General features: G+C 36.2%; 1 protein-coding gene across 1 annotated transcript in view; it reads left to right on the top strand.

Moving 5' to 3' along the window:
* The first annotated feature begins 3916 nt into the window (after nucleotides 1–3916).
* Nucleotides 3917–20729, top strand: part of LOC120534588 (serine/threonine-protein phosphatase 6 regulatory ankyrin repeat subunit B-like) — a 78548-nt gene continuing 61735 nt past the window's right edge. Inside the window, exons 1-3 of the mRNA XM_039762179.1 lie at nucleotides 3917–3934; nucleotides 6460–6580; nucleotides 16143–16206. Coding sequence (XP_039618113.1) covers nucleotides 6561–6580; nucleotides 16143–16206 — 84 coding nt within the window. The 5' untranslated portion in view covers nucleotides 3917–3934; nucleotides 6460–6560. The remainder of the gene's footprint in view (nucleotides 3935–6459; nucleotides 6581–16142; nucleotides 16207–20729) is intronic.

Raw genomic sequence — 20729 nt, 5'->3', positions numbered from 1 at the left:
AGCGAACCTGCAATCTTCCTGCAGTGCTACCACTGCACCACCTGCGTGTTTTGTCCATTTTAAACATACAGTATCTTTTTATTTGCCAGTTTCAGGTATGGCTTTTTATTTTAAACTTTTTATTTGCCAGTTTCAGATATGGCTTTTTCTTTGAAACTTCACCTTAAGGCCAACATCCCAGAATTATCTTTTTACTGATGACACTGATACTTGGCGTGTATTTAAGGATGAAGCCATCTGAGCAGTTTCATTTTGGCCATTTTTAAACCTAGAACTGAATTTTAGGAATGCTAATATCTTGCAACCCAAATGAACAAAATAACAGGTTTCAGCAGTGCTAATGCAATTACACAGGTTTCTCTAAAAACCAATGAGCATTTAAACATTACTAGTTAATGATAAGCTAAAGGAGTTTACCATTAGGACACTGAAGGAATGGCTGCTAAAACTGGGGCTTTGCAATTTTATGTAAATAATAAATTAGTCATTAGAAACACTGCTAATATATTGGTTGTATTTTTAAATCAATTTAATAGTATCTTGATAAAAATAATTCTATCAAAAACATGAAAAATTTTGGGTGAGTCTAAACCTTTGACTAGCAGGAGTTTACTGTTAGGACACTGAAGGAATGGCTGCTGAAAATGGGGTTTTGCATTCTTATATGAATAATAAATAAAATATCTGCAATTTCAAGCAGTAATAGTCATTAGAAACACTACTAATACCTTGGTTGTATTTTTAAATTAATTGAATAGTATCTTGATAAAAATAATTCTATAAAAAACATGAACATTTCTGGATGAGTCTAAACTTTTGACTGATAGTGCATATATATGTTTTTTACTTCTTTATTCAGGACACAGTATTACTACTTCTGGAGAAAGGAATTCCTGTTCATGTAAAGAATGATCGAGGATTCCCACCCTTCTTTTTTGCAGCAGAGGGACAGCACCACAGAGTGTGCCAGGTGATATGCTCGATTTGAATTCATATTTTATACTTTAATAGAACAATATATAATTTATACTTTAAACAATATGTGTTCTGTAAATAGTATCCAGACATTTCCATAACTGGTTTCACTTTAAAACAATATATATATCAAACCTGGTTCAAATTCTTAAAACAAATGTAGCAGCAGTTAAGTGTCAGAACGGGAAGGCAGTTACAGTCTGTTATCCGACAAAAATAACAGAAAAATGTCAAATATCTTGTCTTGTTGCTATGTTTCTGTTTATTTGAGCTGTGTCCAACTGACTTAGTTCAGAGAACAGCTATAAAGGCTGGGTGGCAGTGCTGACTGGAAGTGAAATGTTAAATGACTGCAATGGAACAACCAGTACCAACATGTGATAGCTGACAATTTTATCATCATATTTTTATCAGTTGTTTAAAAAAATCAGTTCAATAAACAATGTTCTCTTTCTAGAAATTCTAGCATGTTCTTCATTATGTAAAAGATCTTGGGCCTCATGTATAAACATTTCCATGCTCACATCATGATGTATAAAAACTAAACTTGGTGTAAAGCCATGCACATTTTCACGCCAACTCAATCCTTGGCATACGCAAGTTCTCCGCTCAGTTTTGCAAACTAGCGACACCCAGCATCAAAGCTGTGCTTTTGTCCCATTGTGGTTTCCCTTTCTTTTTTAGATCCACATCCCTGACGCGGCTTTATCATATACACTGAAATTAACCGCATATTGTTTATTAGTTTCATTCATCTGATTGTAATTAACCTGTAATAATACAATGGTCCACAGAATGGCCAAACTATTTCAAATACCATAGCTGCTTTAGCGTTGTTACTCTCACTGCACGTTCTTCTTCTTCTTCATTCACCTGCTCCCATTAGGGGATGCCACAGCAGATCATTTTTTTCATACTACTCTAACTGCACCACTCGGGTATTAAATTCACTGTATCTGAGTGAGCTGTTTATATTGATTTGCATATTCAAAGAGGCGTACTTCGAGGAGGAGTTGGGGAGTGGCGGCAGGCACGTGCACGTGCGCTACTTTCACGCTGACCAGGATTTATGTACTGGAAGTGTGTGGAAGTTGGCGTACGCACAGATTTATGCATCTGGATTTTTTTGTGCATACGCACATTACCGCTTTTGTCTGTTTTAGTGTGAATTCTACACACGGTGTTAAGCATGAGGCCCCTGGTTTCTGTAATCAGTTTTGTTTTACTGTAATTTGTCTGTTTGGGTGATTTCATTCAAAATGTGCTAATCGTACAACTTAAACTTTATATTTAATATAAATTATTCTCATATAGTGCATGACATAAAATAAAAAGCTTTTTGTTGTACAAATGAAATACCTTTATATGTATTGTGCTGTGTGGGAGGCCTCATGACAGCTTTCTGCACCCAGAAAACTACCTAAAATGCCATGTTTGTTAAGATAAAAAATAAGTGAAAAGAGACATGAACACAGGCAGTAGCAAAATTCAACTAATGCACAAGGAGAAACAATATAACCTTCTGGCCTCATGGATCTTATTAAACATTTCTTGAATCTGCCTCAATGGTGCTGTGGTTTTCCTGCTTTCTCACTAAATTCTGACTCCAAACCTTAATAATAATAATAACCAGCAAGAATCTCTTTAATAAAAAAATAAGAGCATGCCATTGTTGCTTTATTTTATTTTATTGCAAAGGCTTACCTACAGAACCCTAGAATTGTAACTGTGGTACAGGCAAATAGTCATGTCGATCAAATGGCCAAATATGCTTATGATGCAAGGATATAGGAGAAACAAAGATTTATTGCAAGAAAATCTAACACAGTAATTTGTTATAATTACTTCTTTATTTTTTAAGTATAAAATTGACAAGAGTTTGCTCCAGCTGCTGGTTCTTAAAGAAAAATGGCATCAATATGTCACCATTTGACACACATACAAAGCACCACCACAGCAGGGAAGCATCATAGACACAAAATGCAACTCACATAATGACATAATTAATAAAGAAACAATAAATTAAAAAATTAATAAAAAATATGTACAAAGCCGGATTTGGAAAAGTGTGTATAACAAAGCAAAATAAACTAAACTTGCAGAAGATTCTAAGACCTCCTTTCTTATAGTTCTTCCCTTCTCTTTTCCTCTATGTACAGAACTTTGTTTTTTTCCCCCCTATCAAGTTTTTGCCCCACTCTCCTTCAGACTCTGCTCTTTCCCCTTGTTTTGGGGATGACTGGGCTGGTAACATTTTGATTCGGTCACTGTACTGTTAAAGTAGATTTGCAAATCTCTTAAAACTTTCGGCCATCAACAATGGAATAGCTATACCTGGCTTTCTGTGATCCAAAATTGAGCCAATCACATTTACTTGACTGAATAGGCCAAATATTTTGTTACTCTATCAGGAAATCTGTGTAAATTCAGTCTTTACAATAATTTAAAGTGTATATATTTAGGAAGTTGCCACAGACGCTTGTACTGCTGCCTTATAGAGTCCTGGGTTGTGAGTTCCAGCATAGAATCTGTCTTTCTGAAATCTGTGTTGGTCTTTTTGAATCTGCATAATTGTTTTCTTTTTTAAGATCAAAGATCTATACATTAGGTTAATTGGAAACCCTAAATTGGCCTATTGTGAATGAAGTTGGGTGGGATTAATGCCTGTGATGGTCTGGTGCCTTGGTGGTGCCCCAGCCCGGTTGGGTTCTGCCACGGATGAATGTTACTTTCTGAATAGCCACTGTGACCCTGGTATGGGTACTTTAAACTGTTTTAATAAAAGATAAAATAATTCATAGTATAGATGAATACTTCTTGTATAATTTGTTGATTTATCTTTTACTATTCTTTTTCCAGCTGCTTATTGAATGGGGATTTTATATACATAATAAAGATTATAAAAATGTCAGCTATCTCTCTCTTCTTCAGAGCAAAAAACTTCAGGAATATTTGGAAGGTAAAATATATTTCTTTTGATTTGAAAAATACAGAAAATACCTTTACCACAATTGATCAGATTCACCAAATTAACATGACTGTCACTAGTAGTAAAATGGTTTTTAAAACAAATTACAATTAACAGTTTATTATTAAATGCAAATGAAAATGAAACATAGCATAAATAATTGTATTAAGATTTTATCTACTGTTTTTTTTTTCTCAAGCATAGTTTTTGTCTTTCTGTCTTAGTTTTGAGTCTTCTTCTTAACTACAGGGTCATGAGAGGCTGGAAACTCAGCTCAGCCTGGCTAACTATCCCAATCTGCACTTATCCTGTTAGTATACTGATATATAAGACATTTTACTTATGGACAGAATTATGATTAAAAATATGTGTTTAAATACTATCACTATCACTACTTTTATTGAGTGTGAAAGTTTTTACAAAACTGTTTAAAACTAACTTTATGTTGTTTAAGATTGAAATCCTTCAATATATGCACTTTTAATCTCTTCAGAGGAAAAAAACAACCACACAAAATGTGATTTTATGGCCTCTTGCTTTAAATGCTGTATATATTTTTATGAAGCTTAAGTTGCTCTTATTAGCCTGAGTTTTTTCTGTTATGTTTTATTAAGGAGGTATAAGGTGCTATTGTTGTGAAAAGTATTTTCATATACATTGCACGTTTGTTGTATGACAGTTCAAGTTAGTCTGTTTTTTCTAATCACTAGCTCCTGTAAAATAGTGCAAAATCACACTCCAGTATCCATCCTGAGTATGTTCAGTGTTTATGCTCACAAACAGTTAATCCTCTATTTAAAACATTTACTTGTAAATGTAGAATAATGTTGCAGTCCTCTAGAGTCCAACCAGGATGAGCAATAAAGCAGCTTTTTTTATAATAATTTATCAAAAGGAGAACATACAGAATAAAAGAATAGGGAAAAATGCAACAACTCTAACTATGTAAATCGATGCACCCCAAAATAAAAAAATGGGGAGTCATTGTTTTGGCACTGTTACACATATAATACTAGCACTCATAATTACAGTCTTGTATGTCCCATGATGGTTTGTGAAGACAGCATGCCATTACAGAGCTGTAGCAGCCAATGTTGGATAGGATAAACCCCCCCTCCGCCCCCAACCCCATTATATAACACTGATATAATACAATACAATACAATTTATTTTTATATAGCCCAAAATCACAAAAGAAGTGCCACAATGGGTTTTAACAGGCCTTTTGACAGCCCCCCAGCCTTAACTCTTTAAGAAAACAAGGAAAAACTCCCAAAAAAACTCTAGTAGTGAAAAATGGAAGAAACTTTGTTAAAGGCAGTTCAAAGAGAGACCTGTGCATGTCATGCAAACAGGAAGGAGTTTATAATCAACATGCTTTAGTGTTGCTCTTATTTGATAGCAGTGGCAGTGAATAAGCAAAATCACCAGATGGAATAAAAAACTACTTTTCAAGATATGTGAGTACCTGCTGTAGAATCTGTGGGTACCAAGCCTTAGTGAATTCATATTTGCTGTCTGCAAGAAATTTTTATTGTTCTGATATTTAATTCTATTAATTTGTATCTCATGAATACATAGTAGGACATTGGCTAGCACAGCTGCCTCACAGCTCAGGTCACAGTTTTGGCCATAATAATTGGTCCAGTATAGTTGACAGACATTTCCCTAGCTGTCAGGAACAGTTAAAAGACCATTGCACCATTATCACCTGTTCAAAACTAGTTTAGTTTTGGCTTCCACATTGACTTCAGTGCATTTTGCTGAGTTTGCTGGACTCGAGGCAAAGAAAATTTGGGTTGGGTTCATTCTTCACAAGCTATGGAACATCGCTAACCCGCTAGCCATGCTAGACAACAAGGCTAATTGTGAACAACTAAATGTGCAAAGTTGTCAAGTCAATGAATTGTTATTATTAGATGTACTATTATTGTATCTACATATCAGATCAGAACTTTAAAGAGCTCCTTAAATGACATGCATGAGAAAGAAAAAACGGGCTCCATTCCATTTTGGCTATTCCAGCTTATAGGCATATTTTTTAAGACACCATGTGTTTTTTTACAACATTTAAAACATTTAAAAATGTTAACATTTTAAATCATTACATTGTTATCATTTCAGTTCAATAAAAACCTAATTTAAATCTAGTATTTGAATGCCATTTGACCTGACCTGCAGTACTTTTTAGTTTTGTTAATGTAAATGTTCAGATGAGTGCCTTTAATTTTTATTCAAAAATATTTTTTAAGTAAGTTTTCATTTACTGTATTCACCTCTGTACATATCTGGAACTGAACTTTGAAAAATAATGAATTATAAAGCCAAAAATGTTTCTGAGCTTTAAGCTAAAAGCAATATATTTACTGTGTGAATTCTCATACAGCTTCATACCTAGAAGGTTCTGATTATCTCCTCCACTTCAGAAGTAACTGACAGCACTGTTAGAAACACGATTGAATCATTAAATGCAAATCAAATGTTTTCACAAACATTTTCTCTTCTCTCTAAAACAGGATATTCTGAATTTTGGTCAATTGCAGTTCCTAGAATTGTGCATGGAAACACTGAAATTTTGCATCATCTAATAAATAAATATCAGGAAGGAGTTGAATGGATGGCTAGTTTAAAAAGCAGGTAAGTTTCAGACTTTCAGCATCTCACAGTATAAAATCATGAACTGTTAGCCTTAAGCTCAATTCATAATGTTTTAATTTACCCTATTATATTTGTAATACTATGTTATTGCTGCGTTTCTCACAAACATGAATGATTGTCCTGGCAAATTATGGAGGTAATCCTTGACAAGTCTTCAGCTAAAACTTGTGTATTACTACTATTTTTCTAGGCACACATTACAAGGTGATTGTGGGCCAGACTCAACACTTCCAAAAATCACAAACAGTATTCAGTTTTAAGGCAGGTCTATAATGATTATCTTCACAGAATATCCTCTTTAGCTCTCCAATTTACTAACAAGCCCAACAGCACCACCCCAACTGCAAATTGCAAATACTAAATATGTTCAACATTTACAACTCCAGTCCTGTAGCATAGAGTTTATATGCAATGCAATGTAAAAGATGACTGCACATCAGCACATTCCATTTGTAAAGAACTCTCATCAGTACACAGCAGGACTTCCTTGGCTTTGGCACAAAACTCTGAGTCAGGTTTGATGAAACAAGGATCATGACCAAACTGCAGCATTTTAAAAGAAATGTGGAAATCTTGAAACCTCTCTGCAAAGTTCTCTGTGATATTTTTAAGAAGGTTTGTTATGATAAGTGAATTGTATGCACATGTTGATGTGCTCAAGAATGCTTGGAGCTGTGTCAAGTGCTGCAACTTTGTTGCCATTAGGTTAGACGTTAAAATCTCCAGCTTTGTCTTGAGTGCACTAAGGCACTTCTTCAAGTCATCAGCAAACTTCTAATACCTCTGTAAGTTTAGGTTTGGTGAATTCAGGTGTTTGAAAATGTTACACAGAAAACAGACAACTACCAAGATTTGCAGTGTCCTTTTGTGTTTACAGTCTCCCAAGAAAGACACAATTTCCTTGTGGATTTCACAGAAATGATTCATAGCCTCCAAAAGCTTTTCCCAAAAATTATTGGCAAGACGTTCCTCTCTACAAAAAGCCAATATGTCGGAGAAGGGCATCTTTCTAATGGAGGAAGCTTTATGTAACTTTTTTGTCACCAGTCACCTACAATATTTAGCATGCAGTGCTGCGATTGTGGATTGTTTCTATACAGTACAAAAGCGATCAAGGATCTTACGGCTCCATTGCAAAGATGTGAACAGTAACTGCACCTACATTCCCCACTCCTCTGATCCACTGCAGAAAATGAGTCCTGCCTCATCGCATTGAACTGTTTCATCACAGACACATTTTCAGTGCACAATAAACACACTGGCTTAACACTTGTAGTGCTCTGTAAAGTGAACAAATGTTCATTACGCAAATTTTAAAAACTTCTGCCACAAATTCTATTTGTAAGATTCAATGACTGCCAATCGAGTAGCATATTTTTTTATACCGGGATCAAGGTGGGTATTGTCAATTTGCAGCCAGTAATCAACAATTAAAGTGCGAATTGTATTTTTTTTTCTGAACTAAAATCAAAGGAAGTCTGTTCAGTGAATACATCTGTTGCTGCTGCACAATTTATGTTTGCTGATTTGCTTGTACAGTTAGACTTCAGAAGAATATTGTTACTTATTGACTGGTGGACACATGTGGGTCATTGACAAAAACTTTAAAGTCTGGATTTGGCCTGCAGGCTGCTAGTTGAATACTGTAGATGTGGTATTCTGTGTTACCAGGTGACTCAGTAAAGACTTTGTTGGATTTTGTTTTTGGTTCTGTTAGAAAGTGACCTGTTCATACAGTTCAACAACAACAACATTTATTTATATAGCACATTTTCATACAAACAGTAGCTCAAAGTGCTTTACATAATAAAGAATAGAAAAATAAAAGACACAATAAGAAAACAAAATAAATCAATATTAATTAACATCGAATAAGAGTAAGGTTCAATGGCCAGGTGGGACAGAAAAAACAAAAAAAACTCCAGACGGCTGGAGAAAAAATAAAATCTGTAGGGATTCCAGACCATGAGACCGCCCAGTCCCCTCTGGGCAGTTAAAGTTTTGAGTCTTCCACTATGTTTTTTGTCTTCAGCTTGCGCACTTTTTCAAACTTCTTTATGACAGCTTGAACACCACATCTTGAAAGTCCAGTTTGGTATGATATTGTTCATCGAATATATAGCTTTGTTAATACAAAAGTATGATTTTTTTGTCTGTTGAAGTATGTTATCTTTGCAGCTTTCAAAACTGTTTTGAGACAGCATAGTATTTGTAACTACTATCCAGTATACCTAATTATATCTGAATTGCACAACTAGCACACCTGACTCCGCTAATGCCTCTGCTAATGCCTGCCATTAATTTAAATCATATGTGCTGTTGGTGGAATTTAACAAATACATGGAATGAGTGAGATGCCTTGATGAGAGGTTTGGGAAATAAACCTGTGTTGTTTTTGCCATCTCACAAGATATCAATAGTTGTTGGAAAACATAGCAAATTCATCATATGTTTTATTGTATCTGTATTAATTTGTATTCGTCCTAATGTTATGTAGTGATTTTACAAGCAAATCTGACATTTTAGTGTCTTCTGCAAGGTTGCCATGTATACAAGAAATTGTAATACCAATAAAATTGGGAGACTGAAAATTCTTTACTCAGACCCTATAAACCAAAGGTGTTTGTTTTTTTTAAAGCTAATGCTTTAATTTGAAAGCAGCATCTTCTTTAATAAACTTTATCTTTTTATTAGACAGCTTGTTCTGTCTTTGTCTGCAATTTGAGAAATTACCAGTAGTATTGGTTTTACTCCGTAAATAGCCATAGGTTTAAATGATTGTAGTTTTAAGTAACCCCATTTTTGTTGAATTTCAGTGCACTTTCTTGTTAATTTTGAGTACTGAAATGCATCCTTTCAAAAGCTACTGCTTATCAGTAATGTGCAATTAAAAAGGTAGCTAGCATCTAAATCAAATGTTTGTATATTATTATCACTAAAAAGGTTGCAATAAAAAACAATTAAAAAAGAAGTAGGAGACTAAAAAATATCAAGAACTCACGTCTCGCAAAACAGGACTTTGTGCCAAAAGATTTAACGAGGCCTGGGGCCGGGAATAAAAGCCAAAGAGTAGGGCAGCTGCTGTATAGGCTTTTAAATGTTGAAAGTTCCACACGAGATGCAGCCAACAGAAGTTCGAGACGCGAAGTGGCTGGAGAGTGAACCCCCTAGTCTAATTATAAGAGCATAAATTGCTAAATAATTAAGAATTGAAGAGATAACCAGGGAGAAAAGTGGGTCACTAAAAAAGGCCTAAGATCCACAGCCACTTCCCCTTAATTTGAGCGTTCTCTCTACTCTCTGGTTTTATCCATCATGCAATATATTCTTAGTATTATTTCAGATAACTATAACCTCTATTTATGATCAGTTTCTAAAATCATTAAAGATTAAAAGATAATTTGTTGTAGTAAAGCACTTAAAAAAAGCTGCAAATCAACAAGGCAACTATTCACTGAGGAAAGAATGAATGAATTACTTTAAGTGTTTTAAGTCTCTTTTGTCACATTCTTTACAACAATTTCCTTTTTTTTCAAACCTGTCAAGCTGCATCATAATTCATTTTATTAATCTGTGGTATAATAAAATTTGCCTTAAGCTGGGAGGTAAAAAATAACTTATTTATTTATACTGAAAGGCAAAAATAATTAATGGTGGAGAAATGCAATTAACTATTTATGAAAAATCTAACGCAATTGGTTACGATGCAATAACCATCAGCTTCAGCTGGTAGAAAATCACATTAAAGATCATATTAAAAAACAGTCAAATGTGTAACATCCAAAGAGTAAATTAAGGAGTCACTGTCTCTATATTTACCTAGAGATGGTCTGCTTTCCTCCTGCTTGGTGTACAAATGCATATAAAGTTGACTGGCAGCTCTAAGGCTGACCCAGATAGAGTAAAACGTTTAATTCTTTAATTTCTGCTTACCCTTGAATCTTTAGCATTTGTCTCTGTGATGGAAAATGCATAAAATGTGCTAGTTTATGTGGAATTATGAAATAAAGTGTTTCTGAAAAAGGTATTTAATGGTAAAATTATATATTGGCTGTTGTAGGTATTTAGGTGTCAAATTGATAAAAATGAAAAATCAACACACCTGCTACAAGGACAAATCGTAAATCTAGTGAAAGATATGGACATTATTGAGTTATTCCCAAACTTAGAATGAATGTCATGGACAACATAGTATTCCAAAAAGTTGCCTTATCAATTAAAATGATAACCAAGGAAATTGAATAACAACAAGGGATAAATCTACCGAATGAACAGATACACAAAACTCTAGTTGCCTCACTGGATCAGGCATTTAAAAGGGTCACACTCCTATTGGCCTAATGCACTTTCCCATTAAAATAATATCTAATTGTCCTTGTCGTCACCTATTGACATCTTTTTCACAAAACTGGCTGTTATGCCAGTTACGAAAACATGAAAGAGCCTGAAAGATCTGCAGCTTGGATGTCAAACAACCATTCTTCTTCCCAAACAGATTGGCCTGATTTGACTGCTGGCACTGTGTTTTGGAGAGACTGCTCTGATGTGACAAGCAGTAAACCAGGACATGCATATTTCTTTCAGAAGTGATACCAAAGATCAGAATCAGAATCATTTTTATTTGCCAGTACTCAATGTACAGGAATTTGACTTGGTAGATTTGGAGCTGCTTATAACAGAACACAGCATTACTTACAAATAACATAAATAGCATAAGTTAAAAATAAAAACTTCATACAAAGTTGCAGAATAGAACAATTATAAAGGAGATGAGCAAATGATGATGTGCAAGCGAAGTGTGTGTAGATATATACTGTGACATATCAAGGGTTCCGTTGTTCTGTTGTCCCCTTGAACCCTCAGACCACACTCCAGACACCAGGTAAAAGTCAGAAATATTTTAATTTCTTCAATAAAGTGTGCACAAAGCACCTGCACCTCCACAATCCTCAATAAACAATCAATAATAAATACAATAACAACAATCCTCCACTCCCAGACACTTTGTCACCCTTCCTACCAACTCAGCTCAACTTGCTGGGGTTTCCCAGAGTCCTTTATAGTCCTTGACCCCAGGAAGTGTTTCTTTCTCTCAGTCCACATGATTTCATAACACTTCCGGGTCAGGTGAAAACTCCTTATTTTCTTCATCCCGGAAGTACTTCATTATTTCCATTCCCGTGACAAGAAAGTACTTCCGGGCTATAATAAAAATCCTCGTGCCTTCCTGCAGCGTCCCCTGGCGGCCCCCATGGTATCCAGCAGGGCTGTGATGTAAAACTCCACTGTCCATGATGCCCTGCTGGAACTCGGGGCACCTCCATGTTGCAAGAAGGGCTCCATCTGGCGGCGTGGGGTATTGGCTGGCTTGAACTGCCGGCCACATACCACAATACATACACTGTACATACACACCTTCAAACAATATATGACAGAACACATGAATATACAAAGAAGTCAGGCTAAATTACTGGTTTGAGAAGTTTTTGTCTCTGGCAAAGAAACTATTGAGGTGTCTGTTTGTTTTAGTTTTAATTGACCTGAAGAATTTACCAGAGGGGGGTTTTTGAAGTAAGTATTGAACTGGGTGAGAGGAGTCCTTGGTTATCCTAATGCCATGGTTAGTGACATGAGAGATATATACAGGTCTGCCACAGATTTCTTTCTTGAGGATAAAAATTAAAATCAAAAATAAAAGTAAACTAAGCACTGAAACTTGATTTCCTGACTGAGAGGACTAAATTGTAATTGTCAGGAAAAAAATGGCAGAGTTCTTCGCTTATTAAATAACAATAGCTGAAGCACCAAGGCAAAAACTGAGTGAAAACCAGAACACCGCATACTATACTCTCTAATAGCACACGTCCACTGACTGAATCCATTTGAGAAATTTAATGCAAACTGCCACAAGACAATAGCTCAAAATTGCACTGCAATTATGAGACAAGCTGTCACCAAAAAATCAACTTTTGAAACAAATCTGATGTTTATGTGATCAGCCATTACAAAAAATTCTCTGTAACTTAAAGGTAAGAATTCATCACTTGAAACAGCACTCTGACTGGAAGGGAAGCTGTCACCACAAAAATCAAAACTAGGATGTTCTCTGTGACTGGAAGGTAAAAATTCATCACTCAGAAACACACTGTGACTGGAAGGCAAGCTGTTGCCGCAAAATCCAAACTTAAAAATACATTTTATCATGAAGGTATGCCACTACAAAATCACAACTCAAAAATGTATTTTTCTCTGAAGGTGTTTACCCCTTAGGACTTGCATTGAAGAATCCAAATTCCCAGGGAAAAATCTTCTGTTGTTGTGCTGGAATTTATTACTAAGTCATCAAATTGATTCTTAGCAATCATGATATTCACATTTGCATCTTGTTAACAGAATACTGAAAATTAACTTGTGATGCACTTAAAATTTATTCTAAAAAAAAAAAAACAAAAAAGAAATGCAAGAACATAAAAATAAAATATATGAAAATAAAGCTTGATAGTCCACCTTTCAAAGTATTACATCCTAATAAAGAAAATGCATGTAATGGGGAAAAAATGAAAAGCTTATCCAAATTTCAGACCTCCCTTCTCCAGACTAACCACTGTTCTACTTATCACCAAGCTCCAAGTTGACTGACTTCTGGGCCAGAAGACGCCTTTAATCCCCTGCAAAGAATATCTTCTGGGTTAATTTCAGAGTCACAGATGGTTTTTGGAGTTTCTAGATTCTCAATCCTTAGGAAGGGTTCAAGCAATCCCCAGATAATCTTCCCATTATAATGGATAGTGGAGAAACATGTGTCACTTCTGACTTGTACGCTAAAGTACTTTAATATCCTTTCTCAGTATTGTTGCCTTGGAATTGTTTCGCATTAGGGTTACAGTACACAGTTATGGCACATAGTTCCCCTTCTCGTCCATAGTTCAGCTATCTTTTTGACTCATTTCTGCCTGCAATTCTGTTTTTTTCTGGACATACTGGCACAAGCTAACGAGAAGTAAGCACATTTCTTCTAGAGTTCACAGATCACTACATTTAGAAAATACTTCACAATTTTGTGAAGGATCTCTGGATAGCAGTCTGAACTTCAGGAACAGGCACATTCAAGATGGGATGGTAATATTTGTCCTAGAAGCTTTGCAGCCTGTTCTCAGCTAGGACTTCACTGGAAAAGAATAGAAATCCCTCAAGATGGTAGTGGGCAGCATCAATATCTGAATATCCTATCCCAATTACCTGCAGAAGATCTCAGAATGTATTGAATGCATGAGCATCTGTGAGAAGATTGATGACCTATAAGTACTGTATGGGAGGCTAAAATGTAACTATATTTGCTTTGGGAATTAACCCTGTTGGGTCCTCCACCTCTTTCTACACAGAAACCTGGAGCAGAGTTAGGAGAAGAGTAAAGGGATTGCCTAGCAAGTTCAGTTTGGAAATTAGATGGAGCACATAGAGTTAATAGTTGCTAATTACCCTGCATTTGTTTAAAGATGCCTGGGAATGGAATAGTTTTTTTTATTATTATTTTGCCTGTTGGGCGGCAGGGTGGCGCAGTGGGTAGCGTTGCTGTCTCGCAGTTAGGAGACCCGGGTTCCTCCCTGCGTTGAGTCTGCATGTTCTCCCCGTGTCTGCGTGGGTTTCCATCCGGGTACTCGGGTTTCCTCCCACAGTCCAAAGACATGCAGGTTAGGTGCATTGGCGATTTTAAATTGTCCTTAGTGTGTGTGCGCGCCCTACCCGGAGTTTGTTTCCTGCCTTGCGCCCTATGTTGGCTGGGAATGGCTCCAGCAGGCCCCCGTGACCCTGTAGTTAGGATATAGCGGGTTGGATAATGGATGGATGGATTTTGCCTGTTTTTCTAGTTCTGTTATTCCTTCCATTAGCATTCTCCCTTGTTTATTTTAGTTGTAATACTGTAGATTACCCTTCCACCTATTACTGGATTGGCCTGATGTTATCTGGGTATGGATATGTCCGCCCAGTGTTTCTTTCTGGCCATAACATCAAATGGAGAATCTTCCTCAGACACAGATTCTGCCTGGCTCCAGATGTAGTAATGCAGCTTAAACCTGAGACCCCTTAACAAAGTCTTCGTTAGCACTGTAACACTTGTGGATGGTATTTGTAGGGTGCCACCTGGCATTACGATGTTTTCTTAGATATAGCAGCAGGTTAGTAAAGCAAACCAGTGGCCACAGGACCAAAATCAGTATTGACTGAAAAAATTCCATCTGCACATAAAGTTGCGTGAGAACAACAATCTGGACAAAGAAGAGAATGTGTAGCTAAAGCAACATACATCACTTTACACCTATATTAACAACTGACATGATCAAATGATACTTGACCTCATTGACCACATTGAAAAAACAGTGGAAAAACATAATAGTGATGGATAGTACAGTCCATATTTATAGTTGAGTATGAGTAGTGGTCACATTTAACATGAGTGGAAATTTAAATGTGCTTTCTATACATACACAGCAATCAGTTAAAAAGATGAATCATGCAGGGCTGTGGCAGCAGACAGGTAAGCCATGGAAGGGGTGGCCAGCACTGACACCTGTGCGGTTTTAAAAAGTGAATGGAGTCACAGTAGCAGCATGTGTTCAGTCGAGCTGCCATCTCCTTCATGAGACTGTCACATCTATTGCTAAAACAATAAAGTTCTTTATTGTATCCAAAATGCGGGCTGAAAAAGATTGTGGAACACGTGGAGCACTTCTGGGTGCATTAGAGGAGCCAGGGTTAAAAAGTAAAGGACAAAACTTGAGGGAGGACTGGATGCCAATAAAAGAGAAGAGGCAAGAAGAAGAAAGGGACAGTGTATTGTATTGTGCTTGGGAACTGTGCTGCAGTTGGGAAAGAGACAAAAGCACTTCCCCACATTAATAAAACGTGTGTTGTGTGCTGGACTTGGGCTCTGTGTCTGTTGTGTATGATGTCTGGGGAGCTGTCTGCCCCATGGTGGTTCACATCATGTGGCATGTCAACCTTTTTTCACTTTTTCTTGTTGGGTCAGCTTATATGCTATGCCATGCTGCACAGATAAAGACGAACAGACACATTTAAAAGCCATGTGTAAATGCAATCCTGTTAGATTATATACTGATACATTCTCTACTGTATATGAAATGTATTTTGAAGGGGGTCTTTGAAAAAACTAATGACCATCCCAGGCTGTATTTAACATACTTTGAATATTAATTCAGCAGGCAACCATTGCACGGCTGCACTCAGGTCCCAATCTGGGTGGTTCTTTGTGTCAAGGGTGCGGCATCTAACTGTATCAGCACATGCTCTCAACCTCCTCCTCCTCACCTTTTAAAAGGTCCAAGGGCTGAATCTGGCCTTTGGAGCCTTGACTTTGACAACCATGCATTAAAGAAGCCAAACTTTTCTTGATTTTATATGATAGATATACTGAATTTTAAAAAGACAATATACCTGTATATCATCAAACAGTGTATAACTTTAATTTGCATAAAACTACTATGATGATTTATTAATGAGGTGATTTTCTTTCTAATTGCAGATGCATAAATGGAAGCACATTAATACATGCAGCAGCTTATTTTGGAGAAAAAGAAATTGTAAAGGTGCGTAAGGCAAAGTTTCAATTTTTATGCAGAACAATATAATTTTGGCTATAATGCTCTTGAAGACCTACCTAGATTATTGTAAGATTTAATATTACAAAAGGCAGATGGAAGATTTTTTTTTTCGCTGAGTGCAGTCTTGGAGCACTGTAACAAGTTCACAGTTAAATACAAAAAGGAACTTTACAAACGACTAATTACATAATGCACACACATAAACATACAGATTAGTTTAAACACATAGTAAAAGAATGCATATTTCAAACTGAATGGAATGACATGAAATGTGTTCTGGTACAGAATAGAATTTGGCAGTCAATGGACAACAGAATAAAACCAGGCGATGACTGTTTAAACCAAAATGGTAAAACTAAAATCATGGTTTAAAAAACTGAAAAGAATCAGTAACACCTTAGAATAGTAGTTCTCAAATTGTCCACCAAGGCACCAAAGAGCTCCTTGAAGGGACATCATGAGAGACAGAGCAATAAAATAATTTAATAAGTGCCACGACCAACTCCATTTGCTGCTGTGTTTTAGAACCTTTAATTATTTCATCAGTGTGCATGACATGCTGTTGGACCGCTATACACATCTAGATTTTTTGTTGAGTATGTGTTTTCAAGATTCTAAAAGAAGCTCAAACTATATTATTCTTTGGGAAATGTTTATTATTTCAGAGGAAATGAAATCAAAATAAATAAATAAACATAATATTGGAACACATAATAGTTGTGTATTATTTACATATGCAGAATTACATAGTTTCATAGCCAAAAGAATAAAAAAAGAACATGTCATTTTGTTTACAGTTTGGTACACAGCAGGCTTGTCTTTTGAACAAGCAACTTTTTTGCCATGCAGACTGATGTGAAAATATTGTCAGCATTGACTTTTCTTATATTGCATGTGAACAGCTCAAGAGTCTCATCACCACTTGTACTGTCTTTCTCTGGCAAACGAATGTGATCACTCTTCAGATAAGGAATAGTACAGTATGTAGTATATGTATTTGATACTTACACCAGGAGATATCCAAAATGTATTGCTGAACTTGTTAGGTTTATTTTAATTTCTTTGGTTAAAAAAGGCATCAGCATTCCATGAGGAACGACAGTATATCTGCCTTTACTTATAATACATGATGTAGTTCTGTACAAAGTGTGTCCAATGCCTGATATAACAGCAAAGCTGTCAGTGTATAATGTGGCCAGCCAACATCAGTTTTACATGGGGAGTGGAGAACATGTGAGATGGCACACTTATGGACAGAGTGATCCTCCAGTGAATGCAGCACACTTGCACTGTTTTCACAGACATTAAATCATGCACATGATTCAATAATTCAATAAGTGTGATTGTGTGTGTATGTAATTCACATTTCAGTTATGAAATCAGATTTCTTTCTCCTAAAAGGCGACTCATATATGATCAAGTACCATGATGCATTGGTCCACCATTTATTCTCATATTTGCATTCATTGTTAAGTGTAGTGTCTGCAAAAACATTGCAAGTGAGCCACTGTTCGCTGCTGATCTTATCACTTCTGACTTGATTGCTCTGTATACTATGTGCCATGTTGCATGTTCTCCCTTCCTTAAGTCAAATTCATCCTGGCTGTGTGAAAAATATTGTGATGTCATTTGAAGTGAGTTTACAGTTTATTATTATCTAACTGTAATAACTGGAGTGCCAACAGTTTTCAGATTTGTTATAGTCTTTATCACACATAGTAAAAAAATGTGAGTGATGGTGTCACATTTTTTCTTTGAAAATTTAGTAGTTGTTGATTGAAGACAGACAGCAATTCACATCTGGGCAACAACATTTAGTGGCAGGGGTGGCTATGTCAAAGTTTGTTTTTTTTTCAGAAAAAAATTTGGTGAACAAAGTCATCGGCAAACCCAGTAAATTTGATGTGAAAATGCTTTAGCAAATCACGCCAATCAACAACCAGTGAATGGCTGTAAGACCTTGGCACTCAGACTTTCACTGTTTGTTGGTTAACTGACAGTGGCTGCTTACTTAGTTGAGTTTCAGATTTTTTCTCCAAGCTTCACTGCTTCTAATGTTCCAAGAGGAATCCTGAGCTATAAAATTTGGACTGAGAATTTGAACACTATGATCCAGAGTCCAAAAAACAACTGAATCAATGGAAGAATGGTGATTCTCCAACACCAAGGGAATTCTAGGTCTAAACTAAACCAATGCCATACTTTATATAGTATGTAGTCCGTATAGAATACATATTTCAAATGGCCAACATATATATAGGTAAAATTCCGTTACAGCGAACTGCCAGGGACCTAAAAAATATTTTGTTTTAATGATTTTTTAATTGTAATCTCCTCCTGTCTATAAGTTATGCTGACAAGAATTTTTCTCAACATTTCCTTGCGATAATACACTTTCAGGGTGTGAATGACATCCAAATGCAATGGCTGAAGCACTGCTGTGCAACTGGGTGGGAGGAATTCAACGCAAACATTATCTAAATGTGGAAGCATGTTGTGGGCAGCACAGTTATCAATCAGATGCCGAATCATCCTTTTCTTCTTTTTCATATTGTGAGGTTTCTGAACTCTTTTGGGAGCCCCCAAAACACGGGACAGCATGCCGAAGTGCATCTCGAAGCGCGATTTCCATGTCTGTGTAAATTTGTTTGTCCGTTGCTGCGTCAGGACAACAGCAGGCTCACAGCGCTGCAGCAAAACGACCCAGAAGTAAATCTTAAAAGATCGTGGTTGCGTTATAATTCCCTTTCCTGCACCCCAAAACACAAGGCTGAGTCTCAGTATTTTAGCAAAACCAAGTTTATTCAGCTTGAAACAGGAACAGCACGATCATTTATTGTAGTGTGATCTACCACTCCCCTATACACAGACACAGCAGTTAGGCAAGATTGTGACTAGGCTAGTGGCCAAGTAATACTATTCCCCGCTCTTCGGAATGCTCTTCGGCATGTTGTCTAGTTGGGGGAGGTCCCAAGAGAGTTTAGAAACCTCACATATTCTTGAATGAGTGGAGTAATAAACCACATAAAAACTGCTTTTTCGATGTCTTCAAATGCAGCAGTTCGCATACATTTGCAACCAGAGATTTTTCTTCTTTTTTTGATTGGTCTTTCAAGAAACCTGACAGTGTTGATGGCGAAATTCTGAATTCACTGGCAACGTCTTTTTTTTTTTGCCGGAATTGAGAGCAAATGTAAAGTTTTTTTTTTTCTAATATGAACTGTTGTCATTTTTTTGCGTCTGCCATTTCTATGGGAGGGTGACATTGAGTTAAATTCCAATGGATGTTTTTCAAATGTTGACAAGCAATAAGCAAAAGGTATCACTGAAAACCACAGAAAACAAAAACAGCAAAAAACAGTACGAGCAAAGTTTGAAGAAAGAAAATTTTTTTAAATGTTTCTGTTTGGGGATCGTTGTTCACAACTGAGCTGCGACCACAGAACTAACTGCTCTGTGGATAATTCATTCAGGCAATTCAAGGTCTTTGCGCACTTCATTGTAATGAAAGTATCTGCTGAATGTATTTCACAGAATCAAAATTTCTACAGACTCGTGTCATACGGGGAAACTGTCTGGACCATAAAAAACCTTTGTTGTAAAGATATTCATTGTAACGGAATTTTACCTATATCTATATTATGCTGATTTGTTTAGTAGTTGTGGCACCCAGTCAAAGAAGAGAGGTGGGGAAAGTTGTTAAGCAATATACTTTCGCTTCATGACAGTGCCTCCCCTGTTACCGCATAGACTGCATTGACAGTTCTGCAAAACTGTGGATTCAAAGAGATACAACACCTATCCTGCTTTTGAGAGTTTAACTTGTGTGGTCACCATCTGTTCTCCAATGTACAGAGCTACCTCTTTGAGACACACTATGCCGGAGATGAAATGGTAAGGTCAGCAAGAGAGTTTGCACAAGCAGCCAAAAGTTCTCAGTGGCATAAAAAAGCTTCACTAATGTTGTCACAAGGGCATTAGTATTCACAGGAATTATGCAGAAAAATAAAACTGTTTTTATTTACAAGTTTCTTAATAGAGCAGGCTCAAAACGTTTTGATCAGCTTGTGTGTGTATTTATAATCCCATTTCAATGCTTCATTGATGAATTTGGAAGATTTGTGGTAAACATAACAATTAAAGCTTTTGCCAGCTCCACTGGAGCATATAATTAAGAAAAAAACAAACTCATAAATAAACAAATGTAATTTATGTGCTGAGACATTTAAAGACAGTGTTTATATAATTGATAGAAAATTACTTTTTGCCAGTTTACTCAAAGGATGAAATGTACTTTCTCGCTTACTGATTATGTCTAGGTATATTTCTGAATGTTTCTTTGTGTGTGTTTCATATGTTCATTTTGGTACTTTCCAAATGTGACAACTTTTTGTTTATTCCAAAGAAGGTTATGGAGGATATTTTAACCCAAAATATTTGATCTTCACTGAAGTAGTGGCCATAATATAACTCTTTAAGTGTGGTGTAGCCACACATCTGGAACTCAC

Source organism: Polypterus senegalus, chromosome 8 (genome assembly GCF_016835505.1).
Source record: "Polypterus senegalus isolate Bchr_013 chromosome 8, ASM1683550v1, whole genome shotgun sequence".
NCBI lineage: Eukaryota > Metazoa > Chordata > Cladistia > Polypteriformes > Polypteridae > Polypterus > Polypterus senegalus.
This window is presented reverse-complemented; position numbering and strand designations above follow the sequence as displayed.